Source organism: Miniopterus schreibersii (assembly GCF_964146895.1).
Source record: "Miniopterus schreibersii genome assembly, chromosome: 9".
In the NCBI taxonomy this organism is placed as follows: domain Eukaryota; kingdom Metazoa; phylum Chordata; class Mammalia; order Chiroptera; family Miniopteridae; genus Miniopterus; species Miniopterus schreibersii.
This window is the reverse complement of record NC_138118.1, coordinates 65,760,629-65,784,554: the sequence shown is the minus strand read 5'-3', so window position 1 is coordinate 65,784,554 and position 23,926 is coordinate 65,760,629. Positions and strand designations below refer to the sequence as shown.

General features: G+C 38.7%; 1 protein-coding gene across 1 annotated transcript in view; it reads left to right on the top strand.

Annotated features, from left to right (window-relative positions):
• Positions 1-1,718: 1,718 nt before the first annotated feature.
• VWDE (von Willebrand factor D and EGF domains) overlaps positions 1,719-23,926 on the top strand; it is a gene marked incomplete at both ends in the record, with an annotated part of 62,386 nt that continues 40,178 nt past the window's right edge. The window contains 9 exons of the mRNA XM_081146978.1: positions 1,719-1,791; positions 4,144-4,328; positions 7,325-7,556; positions 15,393-15,458; positions 18,509-18,756; positions 19,289-19,378; positions 20,936-21,080; positions 22,900-23,117; positions 23,365-23,438. Coding sequence (XP_081003104.1) covers positions 1,719-1,791; positions 4,144-4,328; positions 7,325-7,556; positions 15,393-15,458; positions 18,509-18,756; positions 19,289-19,378; positions 20,936-21,080; positions 22,900-23,117; positions 23,365-23,438 — 1,331 coding nt within the window. The remainder of the gene's footprint in view (positions 1,792-4,143; positions 4,329-7,324; positions 7,557-15,392; positions 15,459-18,508; positions 18,757-19,288; positions 19,379-20,935; positions 21,081-22,899; positions 23,118-23,364; positions 23,439-23,926) is intronic.

Sequence of the window (23,926 nt, the reverse complement as noted above, 5' to 3'; positions counted from 1 at the left end):
CGTGGAGATTTAAAAAACAATTTAAATTGTTTTCAGTTTTTTGGGGTTTTTTTCATCTTAACTCACTTACGTGGAGGAAAGTTGATTCTTTGCCTATTATATTCACCAACCAAGAGTGGAAGGGAAAAATAAGACCTGCTATAATTTAAATTGTATGCTCAGGGTTTGTTGGGAGTTAGGTAAGAGACGTGCTCTGAGAAAGTATAAACGTTGATTGCCTTTTTACAGATATTGCTGGACAACAAATTTACAAAAAGCCTGTTATAATTTAGTCCTGATTATAGCCATTTCTTTATTCCTGGTGATTTCACAAATAGACTGAGACAATTACTGTTTACTTTTCTATCCCTGTTTTATTAGGGCTTTATAAGCTGAAACAAAAGACAAGCACTAAAAATCTCTGTGACTTCATCCTTCCCACTCACATTAAATTGTTCTTCCACAATTGGATTTTAAGATAAAAATCATCTGCCTGCCCCCACCAAAGTTACATTTCATTTTTGTTCTAGAAGACTGGGTGCTTTCTCTGCATGTAAAAGGGGCATCCACACAAGGTTTGTGAACCACAAATAATTTTTTCCCCCCAAGATGGGTTAATGCTTCTACTTTTGGAAACAGTTTAAAAGGTTTTAAACTTTTAAATGGCAATTTCTCTTTCAAATAAAAATAATGATAAATGACTTTTAAAGTAGCCCATGTCTGTATTTGGGCACTTCCTGTCTTTAGCACCATGTCTGGTCCAAGCCTCAGTCTCCAGATCCATGGGTGGAACTGTCCTGAACCCTGGCACCCAGTGGAGCCTCTGTTGATCGGTGTCTTCTTTCCCCTCCGGTTCAGGCTCTGAGGGCAAAGTCCCAAGTGGCAGATAAGGGGACCCTAGACCTGAGACTGCCAAAGGAAAACCTAGGGGAGGGAGGCTTTACTTAATAACATAAGGCAGAATCAGTTTGCTTAAAGTTGGGGACTCCCTCTGCAGAGGCCACCGCACCTCTGAAGACAACTTCAGGTTGGAGACCATCCCCAGGGCAACCTTGGGAGCCATGTGACCATGTGCTGAAGGGCCCCGAGTCCCTGGGTCACCATGAGACCACTGACAGGGCTCTGGGAATGTCAGTCAGCAAATCCACGACGACTGACGCCGCGTGCTTGGACAATGCCTAAATGCCCCCTTCCCCTTTGACAGCCTGTCGCAGGGGGGAGGAAGGGAAGGACTCCTGCTGCAGGGGTCTCTGACCTTCACCTCTGACCCTGAGGTGGCAGGCCCAGCTTCTGAGGGGCATGCGCGCCTTTGGGGAGCAAGCAAGCCACCGGGGTTACCAGGTTGAAACTCCGCCGCAGGTGTGACCTGGGCACTGCCCCTTTCAGCAGAGCCTGGCCACACCTCTTTCACCAGAGGGGTGCCACGCCGTGTCCCGGGAGTTCGCTCCCCGGAGGCGCAGCGCCGCCGACCCTGGGAGCCCGCCCACAGCCGGCGCGGGTGGCGCCGTCTCTCCGGGACACGCGGGGCGGGGCTCCTTGGCGCGCGGGCGGGAGCCGGGAGCCGGGAGCTGGCGCAGCGGTGCCCAGAAAGGTTGGCGGCGCCCGGAGCGAGGACCAGCGTTGGCCCTGACGGCTGAGCAGGGACCGCCCGGGGAAGTCCGGTGACAGGAGGGCCTAGGCGCTGCGGTCTGCCCGTCCTCGGTGCGCCCCCGGCGCGTTCGTCCCTCGGCGCGGCGGCGATGCCCGGCGTCGTGTGGGCGCTGGCGCTGGCGCTGGCGCTGCTGCTCCCGGGGCCGGGCACCGGCGGGCCAGGTAGGGCGCTGGCGGGGGGAGCGCGGGGCGCCGCCCGGGCCTCCGGGGACCCGCGGGGCGCCCTGTGCGCCTTGAGGGCTGCATCTGACTTTCGCCCCTCGGGCTTCTGCTCTGCCCACCTGCTGTCCTGGGCCACCTTTCAGCCTTGGCATCCTTCAGTTTTCCTTGGTGCCCAGGAGCTTGCTGCCTCATTTGCTTTAAGACCCTCGGTTCTGGTTTTTATTTGTTCGTTTGCGCCTTTGTTTCCTGCTGACGTCCTGCTCCTGGAGGTCCCTTTAATTTAGCGTAGGAAACTTTTCCTGGACGGGGCAGGTATCCAGCTGCACTTGGACGCGAATTATCCGAAAAGGGTTCAGCTCCAAACTGCACGATTTCCACCCGCCCCGCCCCCCGCCGGAATATTGGTGGGTGGGCACTTTATCCCCACAGGGAAGCAGCAACTCAAGTCTCGTGGTGATACTTTTGTACACCTGTTAGAATCCGCTTTTGCTGCGGTGAACGAGACCCCTGCGGGGAGAATAGCGCCCCTCCCACTTATTTATCGGCGACAAAGAAAAGTTTAAAAGACAATGACGTTAAAACAAAATAGGCTCCACCGAAGACTGGACACTGCGTTTCCCCGGCCAGAGCTGAAACACGCAGACGCCGGGCAGGAGCCGCGCCGCGCGCAGCGGACCCGCGCGGAGCAGCGCAGAGCGACCTTGGAGAGGCGGCGGGAACCCCGCGGACAGTCCCGGAGCCGGCAGAAGGGGGCGGAGCATAAGGGGCGGGGCCGAGGGGCGGGGCCGAGGGGCGGGGTCGAGGGCGCGGGGCTGCCTGGCAGAACAGGGCCTGGCCCGCGTAGCATCCCTGCCTTGCGGATTAGCTGCGGCCGCGCAGAAGCGCTGTCCAGCTGTTCACAGCAGCGCTGTTTTCACAGCTATGGTGTATTACGGTTGAGCGGTTTGCCCTAAATAAACTTTCCTTCTTCACCACACCCCAAACTGTGGACTCCTGCTGGCCTTTAAACTGGAGCCAACCTTCTGTGGACGTTCCGCGGCTCCCAGCGTGGTGCTCTGGAGCCTGGACTAGATCTCCTGACACCGCCTGAGCATTCCCTGTGCTGGACTTGTGTTCCTGGCGGCACCTCAGGATCTGGGGAGCTGTGGATTGTGGCTAATGGAATTGAACTTGAGACTAACTGAATATTTACAACACCCTGTTCGTTGGTTAGGTATCATTATCCCTAAGTTCAGAGAGGTTAAATATCGCTTTCAAGGTCAGACGGCCTTTGAATGGGAAAGCCTGGGGTGAAGCCAAAAATTGTCCAACGCTCGTGTCAGAGTCCCTCTGGATAAGCCTGTTTTTCAGCCTCATACAAGCCCTTGGCATTTGTCGATGCAAAGACAGGAGGGAACTATTGGAATGACGGTTGTTTAGTAGCCTTCAGTCTTGGGTAGAGGTGCAATGAGAGGATGAGACCCTAGAATGTGAGGCTCCCCGGGGGTAGAATTAACTGTTGTCTTCCCTTATGGGGATACTGAGTGTGTGATTCAGAGCTGTGACAGGTAAGGTGTAGTTGATACAGGTAGTGATGGACGGACTCCCATGTCACGTGGTTGGGCTGCTTCTGATGGCCCGCACGTCTGTGTCAGGAATCACTCTGGAGCACTGAGAAACCACCCCACATGCTTGCCTTGGGCCACATTAGCAGCTAGAAGAGCAGACCATGATTAAAACTTTTTAGGATGTGGGAAGTGGTGGTAAATTCAATCGTATGGCCAACACCAAAATGCACCCAAGCAAATTTACTACTCTATACATACTAGCAACCAAGACAGATTTACTTCTTCAATTACACAGGTGTGCCAGACAAACAGTATTTTGAAAAAAGTGAGTACTCTAGACAAAGGGACCATTCCAAACCCACTGAAATCTCTGGACACAAATTATTACAGACACGCAATATGCCAATACGTGGATGCACAGCAGTAGCTTCAAACACACCAAACTCCTCGAGCATCCTGATTTTCTTGTCCAAAAAATCCACGTATATACTGGGAATCACATGCCCACTTCAACTTAGATAGGGAGAAGGAAGACAGACTGGAATTTTTTTGAGGCCATATCAAACCAATTTATACATTAAGGACATCAAAAAGGCATTCTAAAGGGTTTGTTGATTGGTTTATTACATTTAAGAAAAGTTCGAGTTATGTCATCTTTGACTATTAAGAGACCCTAACATTTCAGGTGGTCTTTATGTGCAATTTAGGCTGATTTATTTTTCTTTTAGGGATTAGTTTTCATTGAGGACTGAACCTTTTTAACGAAGAACACACTTACATAAAAACACCTCTCTTTCCATCCTAGCTCAGGAGTGCTTTCCTGAGGGACACCGGTTACTTCAGAGCCCTCACAGAAGTGTCCATTTTGACTCATGGCACCTCCAGCAGTCAGCCACTCAGGACCTGATATGTGACCATTCCCTTGCTGCTGGGTGGTATCGATTTCTCATCTTTGACAGACCTGCTGAGATGCCAACCAAATGTGTCGAGGTATTTCAACTTGCTAAGAACTGTATGTGCTTTTTCTTATGTATGTTTTTCATAGGAGAATTGAATCTTATTACTACCAATTTATTTCTCATGCTGAATTATTATTTTAATTTTGTATCAAGATTAAATTAATCTGGAGTATTCCCATGTTCTTCATTATATTATGTAATAAAGATAGTAATAGTTTATGCTATACTCATGCAGTCCTCCAAGTGTCTTTAGCTACAGTATCTTATATCGTTTTTACAGCAACTCTAGGATCTAGTTCAATCATTATTATTTCCATCATATAGTGCAGGAGACATATATTCTTAGACATAACACCCCTAGAGTCACCCAGCTAGCAGGCCAACCAGCCAAGTTTTTTTTTAATTTATCTTTATTGTTGAAAGTATTACAAATGTCCCCCCTTTTCCCCCATTGACCAACCACCCAAGTTTTTATCACAAGTCATTATTCTTCAAGGCTCAAGGATTTAACCACAAGTAACCCCCAAACCTGCTTCTGTTCTTGTCAGTCATAAACAGAAGGCCCATGTTCCTTGTTGTTACCCACATTTTGTGAATTATGGAGAAACAGGAATTATTTTCCCTTTTAAGCATGTAACTAATGTGAAAAAAACTCAGGAAAGATATCCAAGTTTTAAGTTGTGACACTATAGCTGTCTTTTTTCCTTTCCTTAATTTGCTTGTCACTTTTGTGACATTTCACGTGCAATAAGCTAAAAAAAAAGAAAATCAGAATTTGAAAGTAAAATTTGAGGAAATCTACTACGTCCTTAAATATTTGTGTTCTTTGGCTAAATTAACTATAATCGATTCTAGAAGGTCACACAAATGTGAAGGTGAACTGGATCTTCCCCTGGAGGTCAGCTGTGCCCCATGGGGAAGTGTCCCTGACCCCATTCTTTCATACCCTCTTGAATCCAGCCTTGGGACCATTCTGCTAGACAATTGATAGAATTTTCCTTTTGTCTACAGGATAATACAAGTCTGTGTAAATAAATTTCTATTTATAATGTTTTAAGTAATTCATGTACATTATAGAAAACTTAGAAAAAAAAGAACATTCATTCATAATCCACCCACACACTCATTCTACCATTAACATTTTGCTATTATTTCCTCTTATTTATAGTGTTTTGTGAGGTTCATGCTATATGTTCAGTCTCATAACATGTGTGGGTTTTTTTTCAGTTACAGCTATAGCATTAACATTTTCCTGTTGTTAAAAATTCTTTAGCCCTAGTCGGTTTTGCTCAGTGTTTAGCGCGTCGGCCCATGGACTGGAGGGTCCGGGTTGGATTCTGCCAAGGGCAGGTACCTTGGTTGCAGCCTTGATCCCTGGGGCATGTGTGGGAGGCAACCAATCAATGCGTCTCTCTCACATAAATGTTTCCCGTTCTCTCTCTCTCCTCCTTCCATTCTTTCTGAAATGCAATGGAAAAAATATCCTCAGGTGAGAATTAAAAAATATATATATATTTTAATATATCTTTATTGATTTCAGAGAGAGGAAGAGAGAGATAGAAACATCAATGATGAGAGAATCACTGAGTTGCTGCCTCCTGCATGCCCCCCACTGCAACCTGGGCATGTGCCCTGACCGGGAATCGAACCCCAATCTCCTGGATCCTAGGCTGGCGTTCAACCGCTGAGCCACGACTGGCCAGGCAAAAAATTTTCTTTATATTAGTTTGAAAATAATATTCTCTTGTATATACACCATATTTATTTAAACCATTATCATATGTGTGTACTTTCAGGCTTTCGCTATAAGTAATTATTCAATTAGCAAATGTGCATATAAATCATTGTTTGATTTTAGTCTTTTTGAGGTTTTAAATACATATAGTTAAATTGTTTTTCAAATATATAATGCTAATTTTGAATTCTGGTAGCAACAGGTAAAAATACCTTCTCTAGTACTAAATATTCTCAGTTATTCATTAGACATTTGTATTTATTCTTTAAATTATGTTTGTGTATTTGTCCCATTTGTGATCTTAAAATTTTTAAATGGATATTACTTGGTTAAAATAAAATAATAAATATAATAATGTAACAATATATACATAGTTAATATATACAAAATATAATGCTATTAACAAGTAATTTTCTCCTTATTTAACTCTTATTTGTCTTATATTTTTAAACTTATTTAACCTATCAATCTTTTCCTTTATGATTTTTCCTTTGCTTTTAAGCATGGAAATAATAATAATATATTAAGAATTATAGTCTGGCTAGTGATTATGGAGACATTGCTATGTAGAAGTTGTGCTATATACGTTATTTTACTTATACTTCACAGCATAGTGAGGTGGGTGCTACAATTCACTTAATACAAAAGCTAAGGATGTTAGTTGCCCACAGTCATGCATTTAATACATGCCTCAGTTCTTCCCAAATCACATATAGTCTCTTATTTTTCCTGGGTTAATTTTCTATTTAGTTCTATTCTCCATCTGAAACTGATGTTAATAATCTGCTTCAAGTGAGGCTTTACCTTCATTTTTTCCATATTACCAACCAATTTTTTCCTCTCCCCTGATTTTTTTATGCCTCCTGAACTGTACATGAACTTCTTACATATACTATTTCCAGTAATTTTTCAAGAACTCTCCAAGATTAGCTTATTTTTGTGCTGTATGTTAAGATGACTTCAGACTGACTTATTTCGTCTTAGAATGTATCAGCTATTTTACTAAGTTGTCTGATACTGAATTTCTCTTGTTCATAATGCAAATGTAGCAAATGGAATAAAGGTATTTAAACCAAATAAGATTGTATTAATTATGAAAACTCTACCTTTAAGTGTACTATTCCACAAAGTTACTTTTTCTTTTGTAGTACAGGTACAAGTTATTATATTTTTAAAAATATGATTGATAATCAAGTATTTTAAAGATTGCTTAGAAAACATGCAAAATTGCTTTATCTGCCATATATAAAAATAAATTGGATTTTCAACTTTTGTTTTCTCTGATGTAAAAGATGAACCACTGCGGAACACAGGCTCCCATCTGGCTGTCTCTGGGAGACTCAGAAACACTGCCTGCACCTGGGGAGATCAAGCAACTGACAGCCTGTGCCACATGGCAGTTCTTGCTCAGCACCACGAAAGACTGCTGTCTTTTTCAAATCCCGGTGTCTGTAAGAAACTGTGGACAATTTTTTGTGTACTTACTACAACCCACTCAGGGATGTATGGGATATTGTGCAGAAGGTAAGAAAACATGGGTAATGCACATGATCTGCTAATCATGGGACTGTGTATGTTGGTGTGTTTGTGCCAGTCTCTGGATAGGTTGTATGGAGCTAATGCCAAGCTCAAGAGGTTTGGTTTACTATGATTGCTCGGGTGAAGCTAAATTTCTGGTTTAAATTGGCCAGATTTGTTTAGGATTCTTTGCCAAGATCTTAAAATCCTCAAAAAAATTTGTCGATGTGAAAGTATCAAAGGTTAACATCACCAGTGATAATGTACGTTAATGTCATTTATTTACTAATAATAAGAAAACTTCTCCTTTATGGTATTCTTCCTCAAAAGCCACAAGCCCAGTCTAATCATGAGCAAATTCATATGAAAGACTGCAAATCCTGGAAGATACTGTTATAGACCAGTGTTAGGCAAACACTTGCAAATAATAATAACTATATGAGTACCACCTATGAACATTTTCATCCCGAGGTTGTTAGACTTTCCAAACTAGGAAACCCCAAATAACACAGGTACAGCAAAACAGATGCAAAGAATTTACATATAATCACAAATTGCAATTAACGATATAGATGAAGAGATTAAAATTTGCTGTAGATGAGAATACTGGAGGGGAGGGTGCAATTTGTAATGAGATGTCACTCAGCGAAAGCCTCTTCTGAGAACAGAGCCTTAACCCTGAGAGTTTGAGGGTAAACCGTCCTTGGTCAGATAGAGTGGGGGGAAGAACATCCCAGAGAGCAACAATACGTGAAAGACCTTAAGGTTATAGGAATGTGGTCTCACAAGAGTGAAAACAGGACGGAGGGTGGATCTCCCAGAACATAATAGGATATGGATTTGGAAGGGGAGCGGGGCCTGACATGTAGGGAACTCTGCATTTTATTTTCTATGCATTGGGAAATCTTTGGACAATGATCCCAAGAGAGTGAGCCAGTAAATCTTCACATTTCTTACACAGCTGCTGGCCGGCTAACCCTGGCTGAAAGCAGCATGTTCAATACTTGATTTCAGCATCTGCTCAGTTAATAGAGTGTCACTGAGAAGGAGAAAATCCAGAGAGATGGAGCAGCTTCACTGGGTGGCCAAGATGAGAGAGTTTGAAAAATGTCTCTTTGGTATTTCTCACTACTCTTGTCATAAAAAAAAATAGTGAATTTTGTAAAATTTCAAATAATATTACCAAATGTTTGTAGAAAATTATATAGGTGTTTCAATGGAAAGAAATTACCTGCATTAGTTTAAGAAACAATGACAACTATTAAAAATGAAAACAAAACTTTCACACAGGAAAATACCATAAAATACAATGACATCAACAGAGATATTATTGTTTACATTAAATTTTAAAATCCAATACTTAAAACTTGCAATTTTGTGACGTGCTTTTAAAACTCAAAAAAATATTCCCTGTTTTGTAATGTCACTACTACCCACTAAATTTCTCAAGTTTGAATATTCAAAATTATTTCTCTCTTTTACCTTATTTAAGTGCTCCTATTGGTTTTAGGGAGAGGGAATTCCTGGGAAGTGATTTTTATTTTCACTCTTCATGTATAAGTTATTAATCAGACATATATACATGAAATATCCTCTCTGATTTGCCAATAAAAACTTACCTTAAGATACCATTTAGAACCTGAATCAGACTGCATGGATGGCAAACTAAAGCGACAGTCACTTAATCCAATTAAGGTTTCTTTTTTTCTTGCTTACCGTGAATCTGGAGCAGATAGTCACTGCTGATGGTGATGTGGCCACTTTAAAATGTCAGGCTAAGGTCTTCATGAGTCTCTGGCTTTCCTTTTAGGGTGACGGTTTTAGCGTTCTTATCAGCATTGTAGAGAGGGTAAAAGGGAAAGCCCAACGGGTCAAAGAGGGCTTGCGCTGACGGAAACTTAATTCCTCTTATGGAGCTTATTTGGAAAAAGCCTTATCACAGGTACTTAGAAGAATTTTCTGGCTCATCTCTACCTTCAAGACAGTTTATGAAAGGTAGTTTTTTACTTGGACACATGGCTGCCCTCAACCAATCACACCTTGGTGGCTTTTGGAAAGACAACAATCAGTCACATATATTTTTAAATCATCAAAGCAGCAAAAATTAAAGAAAACATGTTACTTAGAAATATATTCTCATGATTTTTGTGTTTTTAATAATTCATATATTATTTTCATACAGTTTATTTACTGTCAGAGACTTCTAGAAGCCAAATGAGAAAATAAACATTAATTCAAGATACTTGTGATAAAGCCACTTAAATGAAAATATTTGTACATGCTACTTATTTAGAAGAATCCATGGGGAAATTGTTTTTACATTTTTCATATTTCTAGTTAGCAAGCTAGTTAAGCCTTTATGCTATACATGAGGAGGCATCATGTCAAATAAATAAACCCCAGAGCACCTCCAAAAATAAAATATTATAGTTAATCAGCTAACAAAGAAGATAAAATGAAAGCATAACATATACTTAATTTTTTTTTTTAAAGATTCAGAGAAAGGTGAAAACTACCAATAGGACAAACAGAAAACAGATAGCAACATGATAAATTTAAATCTTAAAATATCAGGAAGCATATTAAATACAGGGGTAGCAAAAGTAGCTTTATAGTTGTGAGTATGTGAAACACAGAATTTATTCTTGTATTATTTATTAATTATTGTATTATTTTCCATACAAACACTGTAAACCTACTTTTGCCCACCCCTGTATATGTGGTCTAAATGCCCCAATTGAAAGTCGGATTGGATTAAAAAATAAAAATAAAAAGCAAGACCCAACTACAGGCTGCCCAGACAAACCACTTTTATAAAGAAAAATGAGGTTTTTAACCTCATATACTTTAAAGTATAAAGACAGAAAAATATATACCTAGGTAACATGGATCACATGAAATCTAGAGTGGCTATATCCATATGAGACAAAGTAGATTACAGAGCAAAGGATATTACCTGGAAAAGCAAGGGTCATTTTCTAATGACAGCAGTTTCAACTCAACAACAGGACATAACAATTATAAATACTTATGTAACTAATAACAGAGATTCAAAATACCTGAAGCAAAACTTATAGACATTTAAGAATAGACAAATCTACAGTTAATGTTGGAGATCAACACCCATCTGACAATAATTAATTGATGATGTAGAAAAAAAACAGCAAAAATGGAGAAAAATGATCAGCCAACAAGGTCTATATGACACTTACAGAAGATTCTCCCAACAACGGCACGTCAATATTCTTTATAAGCGCACATGAAACATTTACCAAGATAGAATATTAGAAAAAGTTTGAAGTTAATTTAAAGAAAACCCCACCAAACATCTATATTGGAAAATAAGAACGGTCACAGGGGAAACGAGATGGCGGCGCAGGTAACAGCTGTACCCGCCGCCTCCTGCAACCACATCAGAATCACAACTAAAACACAGACCCACCGTCACCAGAGCCTCCTGAGACCCGGCTGCACAGAAGCCCCACAACCAGGGAGCTGAAGGAGCATCGAGACCGGGAGGAGGGGCGGGGACGCGGGCGGGTCGGGGCTGAATCAGAGACGAGGCCGCGAGCCCACACCCAGGAAGGAATCTCAGCGGCGGGGGTTTCCCAGAAGAGTGAGGGGTCGCAGCCCCACAGCAGCCCCCAGCCCAGGGCCCCAGGGCCGGGAAGAGACGTCCCCACAGCTTCGGGCTGTGAAACCAGCGGGGACTGTCCCTGAGGGTCACGGAGGCTGCGGGAGCCCCAGCAGCTCCTCTAAAGGGCCCGGCACGGACTCACTCGGACGCTCCCTCTGAGCCCAGCGCCGGGCAGCAGCCGGAAAGGACCCGGGACACTCGGGGGGGAACTAACCTGCCTGAGATCCAGGCGAGAGGCGGAGGGCGGCTTCCTCCCAGGCAGAAGGGCTGGCGGAGGCCATGGCTCCTGTGGCGAGTCCTCCCCGCACAGCCGGCAGGCAGGCGCCATGTTTGAGTCGCCAGCACCTGACTCGCACCTTTGGCCCCGCCCCGTGATTCCCGGAGGCCCCGCCCCCCCCACCTGCTGCTCATCCAGGACATTTCCAGGGGTTTTTCTGTGCAAGTGGCCTCTCGAGCCTCATGCTTAGGACTTTCCTAAAATCTCTCAAACAAGCAGCAGCTGCCCCATACGGCTTGATAAGCGGCCCCAGGCCTGGCACTAGCGGCAGCTGCACTGGCTCATAGCTGGGCCTCTCCTGGGCACCTCCAAGCCCAGCACAAGTAGCAGCCAACTACGGTTTGCTGAGTAGCTCATGCTGGGTGGCCCTGGGCAAGGCACTGGCACAGGCTGACTTTGCACCTCCCCAGAGGCCCCAGAGACAGTGCACCTGGTGGTGAGACTCGACCACGCTGGATTACAACCCTACCACATCCATGAGTGACACTCAAGGGGTGCACTTGGTGAACACCAAAGCTCCACTGAAGTCAATCCTGCTCCATAGGGGTGTCTCCAGCACAGCAGCTCTCTGGCTGTAGCAGTGGCTTGTCCTCATAGCCGATTGGCCCAGGGGTCAATTCCTCCCAGTGACGCCAACAGCAACCAAGGCTCAACTACAATAGGACAGAGCACACAGCCCACACAGGGGAGCACCTAGAAGGCCCAGCTCAGGGGACTGGGGAGGCTGAGCCACTGGACCCTACAGGACACCTACTACACAAAGCCACTCTACACATTCCAGGAAACATAGCAGCTCTACCTAATATATAGATGCAAACACCAGGAAGCAGCCAAAATGTGGAGGCAAAGAAACATGTCACAAAGGAAAGAACAGAAGAAATCTCTAGAAGAGGAACTAAATGAAATAGATCCAAGCAAGCCAATAGATACAGAGTTCAGAATTTTGTTTATAAGGATGCTCAACCATATTAGTAAGAGTTATACGAAAATAACTGAGAAAATCAATGAAATAATAAAGTACCAATTTGAAAGGAAGGCTACACAAACTGAAATGAAGAATAATTTACAGGGAATCAACAGTAGAGTAGAGGATGCTGAGAATCAAATCAGCAATTTGGAACATGAGGAAACAAAAAACACCCAACCAGAAGAGCAAAAGGAAAAAAGAATCCAGAAATTTGAAGATAGTTTAAGGAGCCTCTGGGACAACTTCAAGAGGCCCAACATTCATATTATTTGAATGCCAGAAGGAGAGGAAAGAGACCAAGAAATTGAAAACCTATTTGAAAAAATAATTACAGAAAACTTCCCCTACCTGGGGAAAGAAATAGGCTTATAAGTCTGGGAAGCACAGAGGGTCCCAAACAAGAAGAACCCAAAGAGGCCCACAGTAAGACACATTATAATTAAAATGTCAAAGGTTAAAGACAAAGAGAGAATCTTAAAAGCAGCAAGAGAAAAGCAATTAGTTACCTACAAGGGAGCACCCATACCACTGTCAGCTGATTTCTCTACAGAAACTTTGCAGGCCAGAAGGGAGTGGCAAGAAATATTCAAAGTGATGAAAAACATGGGACTACAACCAAGATTGCTCCACCCAGCAAAGCTATCATTTAGAATTGAAGGTCAGATAAAGAGCTTCACAGATAAGAAAAAGCTAAAGGAGTTCATCACCACCAGACCAGCACTACAGGAAATGTTGAAGGGTCTTCTTTAAGAAGAAGCTAACGAACAAAAGAATCTAACAAGCTAAATGGATCCAGAGACATTGACACATGCAACAGACGATCATATTTCAGAGGAAAGAGGGAAGAGGGGTGGAGGGTGGGAAGAGATTAACTAAAGAAGTTATATACATATATGCATAACCCATCGACACAGTCAATAACGAGGTGAAGCCCTGGGGAGGGGGTGGGAGCAAGGTGGAGGGGGTCAATTGGGGGGGAAAATGGGACACCTGTAATACTTTCAACAATAAAGATTAAAAAAAAAAAAAGGTCACATATATAAAAACTCAGCTTATACACATTAAGGGGCTAGAAGAAGAAGCAGAAATGAGACCCTGAGTAAGAAGATAAAAGGAAATAATGATCAGAGGGAAAACCAATGGAGCAGAATACACAAAACAGAAAATTAAAGAAAATCAAAAGTTAGTTCTTTCAGAAATTCAATAAAAATAATACTCTATCCACTCTCATCAGTAAAAGAGGATCATACAGAAATGATCAACATCAGGAATTAAAGAGAGATACAACTACAGATTCTACAGATACCAGAAGAATTTAAAAAAGGATTATTGTGGAGAACTCTGCTAGTACATTTGACAAGTTAAATAAAGTGAACAAATTTCTTGAAATACACAGAAAACCAAAGCTCACTCAAAAATAGTTAGATAGCCCTGGCTGGTGTGTTTCAGTGGTTAGAGCATAGGCCTGCACACCGAAGGTTCTAGGGTTTGATTCCTGGTCAAGGGCACTGTACCTGGGTTTCGGGGTTCACTCCCCACCCCAGTCAGGGCATGTGGGGAGGCAATGAGTCCGATGAGACACATTGATGCTTCTGTCTCTCTCCCTCCCTCCCTTCCACTTTCTCTGAAAAGCAATGGAAAAAAATATCAGGTGAGTATTAAAAAATAATAATAAATAACTAGATAACCTATTAAAGAAATTGTTTTTTCTAATTAAAATCTATCCCACTGAAAAACAAACAACCACAATAAAAAACCCCACCACCCCACCAAGCTTAGATGGCTTGGGAATTCTTCTAAACATTTAAGAAGAAAATAATACCAATTTTATACAGTTCATCCGGAAAAATAGAGAGGAGTGACTACTTCTAAACTTCTATTAGGTTAACATTATTCTGAAACTAAAACCAGATATAGACATTACAAGAAAAGAAAAGTATGGAAAAATATCCCTCAAGAACATAAATGCAAATGACTTAATCATCTAGTTAGAAAATTCAGTGGAATCTACAAAACAGCTACTGGAGCTATTAAGTGAGTTTAGCAACACTGAAAGAAAAGGTCAACATATAAAATCATTTATATTTCTTTTTACTAGCAATAAACAATCAGAAATGTAATGTAAAATACCAATAATGGTGCCAAATATATGCAATACTTAGCAGTAAATATGGAAAAAGTGTACAAGAACTATACAGTTAAAACTATAAATTTTTGCTAACAGAAATTATAGAAGTCCTAAAATAATGGAGCAATAAACCATGTTTGTGAAATCAACCACTCAATGTTAAGGTGTCAATTCTCTTCAAAATGATTTATAGTTCCAAAACAGCCCTAATCAATATTCCAGCAAGTTTTAGTATGGAAATTGATAAGTTCATTCTAAAATTTATATGGAAATAGAAGTACCTATAATCCCCACACTACTTTGACAAGGAAAAAGTTGGACAACTTACACTATGTGACTTTGAGACTTATTCTAAAATTACAGGAATCTACAGAGTGTTATGTTGGCACCAAGAGAGACAAATAGATCAATGGAAAAGAATAGAGTCCAGAAATAAACCAACAATGTGACTGGATTTATAAGTATCACCATGACAGCTGTCGACACATTTCTGAATCCTGTGCATGACTATGGGAAAGACAATTCCCAAGGAAATGACATCAAACCAACTGTTGTATAAATTTCTGAAGAGTGTAACGTTTCATTACTTAATGCAGACTAAAATTTAGAAAACAAGATGTAAAAGCTATAATTGTTTAAAAATATAATCCCAAGTTATCTCCATTTGATCCTGTCCTGAAAAGGAAAAAAATTTATTATAAAAAAAAAGAAATGTTTAATCTGTATTAAAACATACTCTCTGAAGTATTGTCATCTCATGTATATGACATATATAAATATATTTACATCTTTATGCTCAAGTGGATAAGTGTAAAAGCCTCAATCTTTTGCAGCTATTTCTGATGCAAAATTACACCCATGTGGCCCTGATGAAATTGAAATTGAAGGTGACTGTGTTCGTAAGTATCAGATTTTATTTTTAATAATGTATTTATAAACTAATAATTTCAATAGGATTTTAGGTTCTGTGACTTACTCTAGATGTTTAATTGTGCTAATATTTGACAACATCCCAGTCTAGTGGGTATCAAAAATAAAAATCACTTTATCATGCCTATAAGACATAGCAGTGGAATCAGCAAAGGTGCAGAGTTGGCCATGTTCATACCCTACAGACATGTATGTATATCGGTAGTCATTTTATGAGACAATTTGGCAGTTTATCTCAACAATCTTAAAAATCCACATGTATTTGTCCCTAGCGAATTGACTTCCAAAAATCTAGTTTAGAGAAATATTTAAAGAAGTGTGCAGGTATAATTTTTATAACAGCATTTTTCTAATAATATGAAACAATTGCAACTATCCAATAACTGCTGGTTGGTTCAATACATTTGATGTATCCATAATGATAAAATATTCTGTAAACAATATTAAAATGCAGGAATGCATTCTTTGATATTAGTAGATACTCATGGCATATTGTAACTAAGAAATCAGGTTAAGCACCACAATCTTATTTTTGTCTTCTAGGGATGATTGCATTTGTACCAAATAAGTCTTGAAAGATAAACAACAAAAGTGATAATGGTGGTCATAATTTTTCTTCTCTTTTCAATCTATAATTTTCATTTTCTAAGTTAAAATTTTTAAATTATTTCAAATATTAAGAAACCGCTTGCTATAATATCCCTCAAGACAAATCACTCTAAATAGATTGTCTAATAAAATTTATGATATCTTCCTAAAGGATGGGCAGAAATAAAAATTATTTATTGAAACATTAGCCTTCTCTGGGACCTGTTGTCCAAATGTGATATTCTAAATGAATGTAGGATTATTGACATATAATTAATATAAGTAACAAAGATTTTTTATGGTGAAATAAGCCATAATGACAAAACAAATTAGGTAGATTATATAATATTCAGATACCATGCCTAAAAATTAATATAACTATTATAATAATCCTCAAAATAAATACTCTGAGTTGCTTTTCTATGCCCCATTCCAGTTATAAATGGATTTTCCAGTCCTCTTTTCTAGCATTCTTTCAACAAGCTAGTATTTTGTCTGAAAGTCTCAGTGTACTTAGACCCTGTGATTTAAGTTCTTAAGAGAATAAAATAATATTTCTAATAATAGTAATTTTAACCATAAAGGTGTAATAGATTTGGATTATCTTTATCACACACATATGTTGTAGTAAAATCACTTTTCTCCCTTGAATGAGCAATAATTTAAGCTACCTGTTATGCTATTCAGAATGTTTATGCAATTAACTGGAAAAAATGCTATTCAAAATCATACGCAATTTGGGCAAGTAACACATGCATAAAAATGAGTCAAAAGTTAACAGGTAAAGCTTTATGATAAAATAGAGACTATATTAATGTAACACTTAATATATGCTAGTAGTAGAATTGGCAAAGCAGTAATACTTGTGCTTTTCCTTTTTATTGAATTTATTGGTGTGACATTGGTTAATAAGATTGCGTAGGTTTCAGGGGTACGATTCTACAATACATCATCTGTACATTGTATTGTGTGTTCATTACCCCAAGTCAAGTCTCCTTCCATCACCATTTATCCCCATTTTACCCTCTCCTACGTGCCCCAGTCCCCTTTCCCTCTGGTAATCACCACACTGTGGTCTGTCTAGGAATTATGCTTTTCAAGTGGAAATAATTTACATGTCATTTTTGAAATCTTTAAGTTTTTTTTAAACAAATTTTCTTTGATCTACACTGTTGTGAGCAATGATCAGCTCACCCAGATAGTTAATGCTATTTAAAATTGTGATTCAAAAGTTTTAATTTTTATGAGCTACTTACTTTTTCATCGTTTTTCACTTTATTCCTAACCATTATTTCTGCAAATAATTTTTCTCTGTTTAAAAAGAAATTCAACTTCTTTTTCCTAGTTTATTTAAGAAGAAATTTTAGCTCAAATACATTTTTTAAAATATCAGTACAGACTCATTACTAGTCTATTATTTCCTTCAAGACTTAATGAATGATTTGGTCTAATGTTTAAAATGTTTGGCAAAATATTTATTATTTAGATTAATTTGAAAACAATTGATTTGTTATTGGAATTTTGTAATCTGATCTCTAAAAAATAACCCTTTAAAATATTTGTAAGTACATAAGTTTCCCCCCTTCTCACATTTAGGCTAAGGTTTCTCAGAATTTTTCAAAATCTACATTATAGGGCTGAAAATTACTATTTTGATTATCAAAAAATAGCCATGTATACCATAGAAAAATATCTGTACATTTTAGGACATTCTAAAAATCTTTTAAAATTTATCACTCAGATATTTTTTTCTTTTCTAAAACAACAAAACAAATTTTAAAACTTATTTAGGAACATTTTAGATTCCCAGATTTCATCTTACAAATGCCAGAGATAAAAATTGTAAAACCTCCCTCCTGAGTTCCTGGAGGAATCTTCAAACATTTTGAACCTCAGAAAAATGAAAAGAATAAGGTTATTTTTCACTGGTATATTGCACTAAGACAGTGTAATCACTCCCATAAGAAACAGCTCTTTCAACCCAGAGTAATGAGGAGCTGAGTTATGAGTAAAACAGTAAGTCATCTGATTTTACATTATAGTGACTATTTTTCTTTATAACAAGAAATTATAATGTAAAAAACCTTAATTTTGTTTGTTTGTTATATATTTTAGAAAAGGTAATAGCTGAAAAGGAGGTAAATTAACTTTTTTGTTCAAGAGCTAGACTTTTCAAGGGTAGACATATTCAGCATACATTAATATAAGCTTGACTAGCTGATTAATTTCTCTGCTATCAATATTTATGTGCTTATGGATCAAAATAAGAATGTGCTACTTTGCTGATTGCTAGCGAATAATTATTTTTCTAAATGTATTTTATTTTCCCTTAATATAAATCCCTGAGTTACAGTCTTTGTCAGCTTTTCCCATAAGCCAGTCTCCATTTTTTTAAAATGCCCAACTAAAATTATGAATTTTCTCCCACCAGGTCAGCTGTCTGCCTCATTGCCACCACCACCTCCAGGAAGGCCCGAAGTTGTGGTGGAGCTGATTGAGTCCAGGGTTTTCTGTAGGTGTGCTTTTGATGTTTCCCCTACCAACAACTCAGTGGGATTTCTCATAGCGTGGTCTAGGCTTTCTGCTCAGGAAGTCAAAGAGGAGCTGAAGCAGGAGACCACAGTTCAGGCATTCTCTCTTTTAGAACTGGATGGCATAAATGTCAGACTCGGAGATAGGGTATGTTCAAAAGCAACCGCATTTTCTTCTCTTTTCCTTTCATGAATGTGTTAAATTGCAAAAATGATTTTTAAATCATATCCTAAAAATAGCTTTTGTCTCCATAAAAGAAAGCACTAATGTTTTTCTTTTTCTTTTTCCCTTGATTAATTCTGCCAACTCTAGTGATAACTGATGAGTCAGTAATCTTAGTAACTATGACTATCTGCTTCTAGCAATTTGCTGATTATTATAGGTGAAACCTTGTAATTTTATGTCCCTTTCTGGTCTTAAAATGATATACTTTTATTCTAGAAATAATATATCTTAATACATTTTCAATATATCTTAAATACAAAGTCTACTTTAATTTTGTTGAGGTTTGAGTAATATTTTATAAAGATAGAATTTTTCTCAATATTTAAGCAAGTTCTTAATTATTGTCTCTTAAGTGCTATATACCAAAAATTAAAATTAAGCACTTAAATATAATAATTTTCACATATTACCTCCATAATATTATTGCTAAATGATTATTTGTTAATATTTATAGATATTCTGTACGGCTTCCATCTTTTTCTTGGGGAAACCACATGTAAAAAGTTCAGCCATCGAAAGCCAAGAATTTTTTGCAGGCATTAAGGTATGTAGCAGTGGGGATGGATGAGAAAGATTATCCTTCTGGAACTGTGTTTTTCATACTGTGATTTGTGGATGCTGGTTACAGGACCTCATCACAGACTGATGTTGAGACCCAAGAGTCTGTATTTTTGAAAAATAACCTCAATAATTCTAATGCACAGCAAGTTTGAGGGCCCTGTTAATAAGGGCCCTGTTGGAATATACTTGCTTTCCCCCAAAAAAATAGTTCAAGTTAGAATAAAGCATAAGTTCTACCCTCATAATTTATTCTATTGTGTAAGTAAAAGCTAGAGTATCGATATTTAGTTATCATGTATTTTGGAAGACAGGTACCAGGTCAAGTACTATAGCCTCTGGCTAGAGTAGAATTGGCCCAGAAACCTGGACTTAGGAACTGCAAAAATTGTGCTATCTAAACAGGCAATATCTACGGTGACTGCTGGTAGCACTGGGCTTCAAGAACTGATGAGCTATTCTAGGTAATGGCAGAGAATCCAGAGCGGTGGGAGTGGAGCAGTACCAGGAGATCTAGGCAGGTGAGCACTGCGCACCCACTGAGGTCTCAGCCACGGCGCTGGAGTTTGACCTGGGCCCATCTCTAGTTCAAGAACAAGACTGGATAATTAATAGATTGTAAGAACAGGACTCAGAACCAGTACAAAGCCTGTTCTTAAATGAAGACCATTTATACACAACAGGGAGCAGGGAAGAGAACAAGAAGAATGAACTAGGTTGTCAGAATGACATAGTCACCGTGGGAGGGGAAGCAGAGCTCAGACCTTGTGAACACAGAACCTTTGGATCTCTATTGGTGAGAACTCAGTAGACTGTGAGGGCCAGTGGTCAGCCCTCAGGGACTGTTTCTGATTAGGCTAACAGCGAGAGTATTCTGAACTAAGAACTGTTTGTTTTGAAAGCTAACCAAGACCAGAGATTGTCTAAAAACTTCCTGCCTCAAAAAAGGATTCGCCTATGAACTAGGATAGGACCAGTCCTAGGTTTCAGTACTCAGCAACTCCAGCTGTGGAAAGCAGAGGCTGAGAAATAAGCTTAAAGTTGAGATATTTCAGGTAAAAATGATGTTTTGATTTATGTGTTAAAAATTATTTAGATTTCTAATTTATATCAGGGATAATATTAATCTCTAAGGACAAACAGACTCTTCCATTAGTGTGTCAGTAAACATTAGCAAAGCAATGGACGGATATAGGCATCCTTCTGTCTCCTCCATTCTCCAGCGCCCACCACAAAACCAGAATCACTGAGGCAGGCCCCAACCACTCTGACGACCGTGTGTTGGAAGACCAAATACCCAAACTCAGAGCAGTACAGCAACTCCATGTGTTCTTCTGTGTGTTGCTGATGTTTTTAAGGGCTTGGTTTTACTGATCTTATGTAATTAAAAAAAAATTCAAGTGTTTAAGTTATTACTAGCAGCTCATTTAGCAAAAGATGACCTGCTGAGAAAAAAACAAAAACAAAACCCCTTTAGAACTTATTATATCACAGAAATACATTCTGTTTTTACATGACTGCTTTACATATTTTCCCGTACCAGCTACAGCCTGAATCCAGCACTATATCAGAAGATGGAAAAGAATACCAGCTGAGGATAGAGAGCACAGTTCCTGTGGTTTGTTCTGAATTCAGTGAGCTTGATCAGGAATGCAAAATCTCATTAAAACTGAAAACTGTTGATCAAGGTAATATACTAAATCCATTCAATTTTATTATTAGATTTCAAAAATGACTAATGTTTTTCCCCCCTAGAATAAGTCACTGAAGCATACCCATATAATTCCTTGTGTTGCATGTTTACAGCAAATTATAGCTCAAGCATATTAATAATACTGAGCCAAAGGCATGATTGCCAGAGAAATCCACAGTGAAGTCCACGCTTATGCCGCCTGGGCCCAAAGGCTAAAAATAAACCCAACACAATACTGCACAGCAGCCTCCTCCTCGCCTCTTCCCCCTCTAGCTCTTCTTTTTTCTTCTCTCCTTCTCATCTTCCTTCCTCCTGTTACTCTTCTCTTTGCTTAGTTTTCAAAGATTGAATAACATTAAGATTTTCCAAATCGTGTGAGTCAGGGGAGATGTTATGCTGAAGGTTTACTCTTGTCCACCATGGATCTCATGCATTCTTTGCACTCCTCTCCCTAATGTAAGCTTATGTTTAAGATCCTTTAAAATTTCTATTTAAGTTACTAATTATATAGATTATATAATACATGGCCGCATACATGTCACTGTCACAGCCATGTACGCACCTGAAATCCTTCCACAGAACAAGATAAACTACGAGGGGCCGAACCATGTAGAGCAGTGATAGGGTTGGTTGGGTCCTTCTGCCCTCCTGTCTCTGAACTAGAGACCAAAGCAGGTAAGAAACACATAATTTAAAATATAACCTTTAAGAGAGGTTATAATTCTGTCAGCATAGATTTTCACCATAAGACATAACATTTTATTTAGTATATACACCAAATAAAATGTATCTAGGTCTTTATGTCTATATTATTTCTAATAAAATTAGAGAAACAAAAAGACAAAAATGTTATGGGAGAGAGAGAGGGGCTTATGGGGATGGTGCACCCAGGAAAAGAAACCAAGTGGAGGTAGAAAGAGGAACAAAGGCTAGTCCAAGATACTCTACAGTAAACAGGCTTAGTAGATAATGCCCGGCTACCCACCTAAACTTCAGGAGCACCATGAGCAGCACTATATTTTGAAAGACAGCCCACAAATATGAAATTAAACCCTCTGTCTCAGATGGTTTGACACAATTCTACTTCAAGCTACCTCTGAAAAGTATATTATGCAAATTTGGCTACAGGTTATGAGGCAAAATAATATAATTCAAAATTATATTAGACAAAGGTTTCCTTCAGTTACAAATAGAATTATTATATTTTGTTCTTTGCTCCATAGGCAAGGAAGCATCTTGAGGTTCTGAACATATTGAGACATTTGGGAGGTGAAAAGAGATAGAGTTTATTACTAGTGTGGAATTACCTTAATGTGTTTCAATTTTTCTATTTTTTTAAGATGATGAACCCTGCATCAATAATAATTGCTGTCACTCAATGGATAAAACATGAGTGCGAACCTAAGGACTGTGAAGACATACCTAGATCCAAGGCCCAATTCTTAGGCAGAAGAAAAAAATCAAATTATGCTACTCAGTGCTAGAATTACCAATTTTTTTTTACAGAAGCAAAGATCCACTTTATATATTGCTTTTTAATTTTATCCAGTGCGTATGTGTATAAAACCTTATTGGAAATAGTAATATGCACACACATATATATGTATATATTGAAGTTGACTAAGTATTTGTAAAGATCATGTAGAGTTCAACGACTTTGCTTTTATTTAGACAAAAATTACAACCATATTTTTAAAGTAAGAAAAAGTAATTTAAGAATAATCTCTCAATGTAATGTTCCATGTTAATCAACTGATTACACACTTTGGTATATTCCCTTAAAAAAATTCTCATTGTATTTTTTTATAACATAGGTAAAGAACAGCTAGGCTTAAATTTGGCACTGTCTTCCTGTCACGTGGACCTTCACCAGACACCGTCCTGTGCTAACGGAACCTGTAGCCATGCTCTTGTGTACTACACTGCGGTAACAGATTTTTCTCGAGATGGAAATAGGGTTACAGACATTATAGTGGAACCTATAGTTAATGAGGATTTCCTGTGGAACAGCTACATTCCAGACAGCATCCAGGTTGACAAATCACAAAAATACCTTTATAACTTAAGCCTTAAAAATGATATGTATAATTTATCACCATACCTTAAAAACTTTTCATTTCAAAAATTTTAAATGTTATTTCAATTTTTAAATTACTTTATTTTCAATAACTATGATAAAAATAATTAATTGAAAAGTTTTTAATTTGCTAAGCAATTTATTGTATGTCATTAAATAACAATTAATGATAATATTTACTGAAAATATTTTTGCTTTTAAGATCAGAGTAAAGGATGTCCCAACTGCTTACTGCTATTCATTTACTGACCCACATATAATTACATTTGATGGCAGGTAATTTCCTCTAAGTTTTTTCCTTTAATATTTTGTGTTTCTTTTGGATTTTGTTGTTTTTTTAAAAAAATTATATATATATATATATATATATATACATATATATATAGTTTTTATATATATATATAAAATGTTATTTTTCTCGTCCTATTCCCTGAAAGATTAAAAAGGTAGGCATGTATGGACATCACTGGCTTATTTCAAAATACTAACTTATTTGTGTGGAATGTTTTTCCTTTAAAATCTAGTTCTTAGTAAATATATTGATTAGCTGTGAGATGGAATTTGTAAAAATGAAGATTCTACAAATACAATAATTTCATCTTGACTATTTTTAATAATGATATTATTTGTTATAGAGATATATACGGTATTACATTTCTATGTGATACTGAGATAATCTTTAAGGTTTAAAGCAAGATGATTAAACAAACATGTGATAATTATTTAAAAATCTAATCCCTTCTAATTCATGGCAAGGATATTCA